The 1384-nt window shown below is 50.7% G+C and overlaps 1 protein-coding gene across 2 annotated transcripts in view; it reads right to left on the reverse strand.

Annotated features, from left to right (window-relative positions):
- The window catches only part of SLC11A2 (solute carrier family 11 member 2), a 35708-nt gene extending 34535 nt beyond the window's left edge, over window positions 1-1173 (reverse strand). The window contains exon 1 of one of the 2 annotated variants that reach the window (XM_021707010.1): window positions 1014-1173. In XM_021707010.1, the coding sequence (XP_021562685.1) occupies window positions 1014-1062 (49 nt within the window). In that variant the 5' untranslated portion in view covers window positions 1063-1173. The remainder of the gene's footprint in view (window positions 1-1013) is intronic. The other variant, XM_008074096.1, reaches the window with a different exon arrangement.
- Between the last annotated feature and the right edge of the window lie 211 nt (window positions 1174-1384).

Below are 1384 nucleotides of genomic sequence, written 5' to 3' on the forward strand. Positions count from 1 at the left end.
GGCTCCCCCGGCGGGAGCGGTATCCTGCAGAGCTGCGGCTGTGGCAGGTGAGACCCACGCGACCCCTGACTTTGGGAGCACACACCCGCGGGCAGCCTGGGGATGAAAAAGTTTCCTGCCTCAGTGTTCAGCGGTGTCACGCTGGTTCTGACAATCAAGCCCCTGTCTTCCGGAGACGTGACTCTATTAAGTACTGGCAGGACCATTTATTTTTCTCTCGCCCCCAGAGCCACCTCATAGGACCTGCTGCCCCACCAAGAGCATCCCACACCTGGGAGGAACCGCGTCGCAGCACCAGCTAGTGGAGCCAGTTCGACCGCCTCAGGTGTCCTCCCAAACCTCCGTGGATTGTTTTTCTCCTTCCCGTCCTGCTGCCTCGCTTCTCCCCAGACTGGATCCCTGCCTACCCAAAAGCAATCCGTCTCCATCCCCAGCCTCGACCGCACACTGTGTCTTTCGCTCTAAAGCTGACTGCTCGACCGGGGCAGAGGGGAGAACAGCTGGTCTGACAAATCACCCTGTCTACAACGTCGTCTAGAGCTCTCCAAAACATTCTCAGATGCCCCTATCGCTTACAGCATTGAAAGTTACAGAGCTGTTTTCTTCACGTAAAAATTGCTAGGAGAAAACGTTATTACTAAGAGCGTCCAAGATACCGGAAAAGGAGAGTGAACTACAAGGAGAAAAATTCAAATAAAGTGCAAAGTAAAAACAAATTCAGGAACCCAAAGAGAAGACTGGGCCAAGCATCCCCGGCTTCCTGGAGCAAGTTGGTTTCCATAGGGAATTTCTCCTGAAGAGAAAAGAAAATGCATAAATTAGTTCGGAGAATCTTTCTACAATGCATCTGTGGAGTTTCCTAAAGGACTGGAGGAGTTCCTCCAGACAAGAACCTTTCCTTTGGGAGCTTCTGCTACAACTAGAAGATAAAATGGCAGGGACCGTCCTTGTCACCCTTCCAGCCTACAGCTGGGCAGCTTCCCTAGGCTGCTGCATACCTGCTGGCTACTTACTTAGCTCACAGTGTGGAGCTGCCTCCGTCTTAACCTGCTTCTTCCCCATGGTGCAGAACTAGTTTGGCTTTTCCCAGTGCCAGCTCCTGCCTTTATATAAGATGACGAGAGTGCCTCCCTCGCTTAGATAAGGGCGCTTTTAGCCTGCTCTAAGCAACACACATTGGTCAAGACTGGCAGGGAATTTCAAGAGGCAAACCACACCCTTCAGAGCATAATCAAATCTCATCTTTGACCCGCCATGAAAAGGGAAGCATATATATCTGCCACTCCTATATATTAATGAACAATTTATTAAGTTCAAAAACTTTTATTCTGAATCTTCATCTCTCCCATTTGGCAGGAGCTGGAGCTGCAGGCGTGCCTGTGAG

This window comes from Carlito syrichta, unplaced genomic scaffold (assembly GCF_000164805.1).
Source record: "Carlito syrichta isolate Samal-C Ts95f unplaced genomic scaffold, Tarsius_syrichta-2.0.1 Scaffold316302, whole genome shotgun sequence".
In the NCBI taxonomy this organism is placed as follows: domain Eukaryota; kingdom Metazoa; phylum Chordata; class Mammalia; order Primates; family Tarsiidae; genus Carlito; species Carlito syrichta.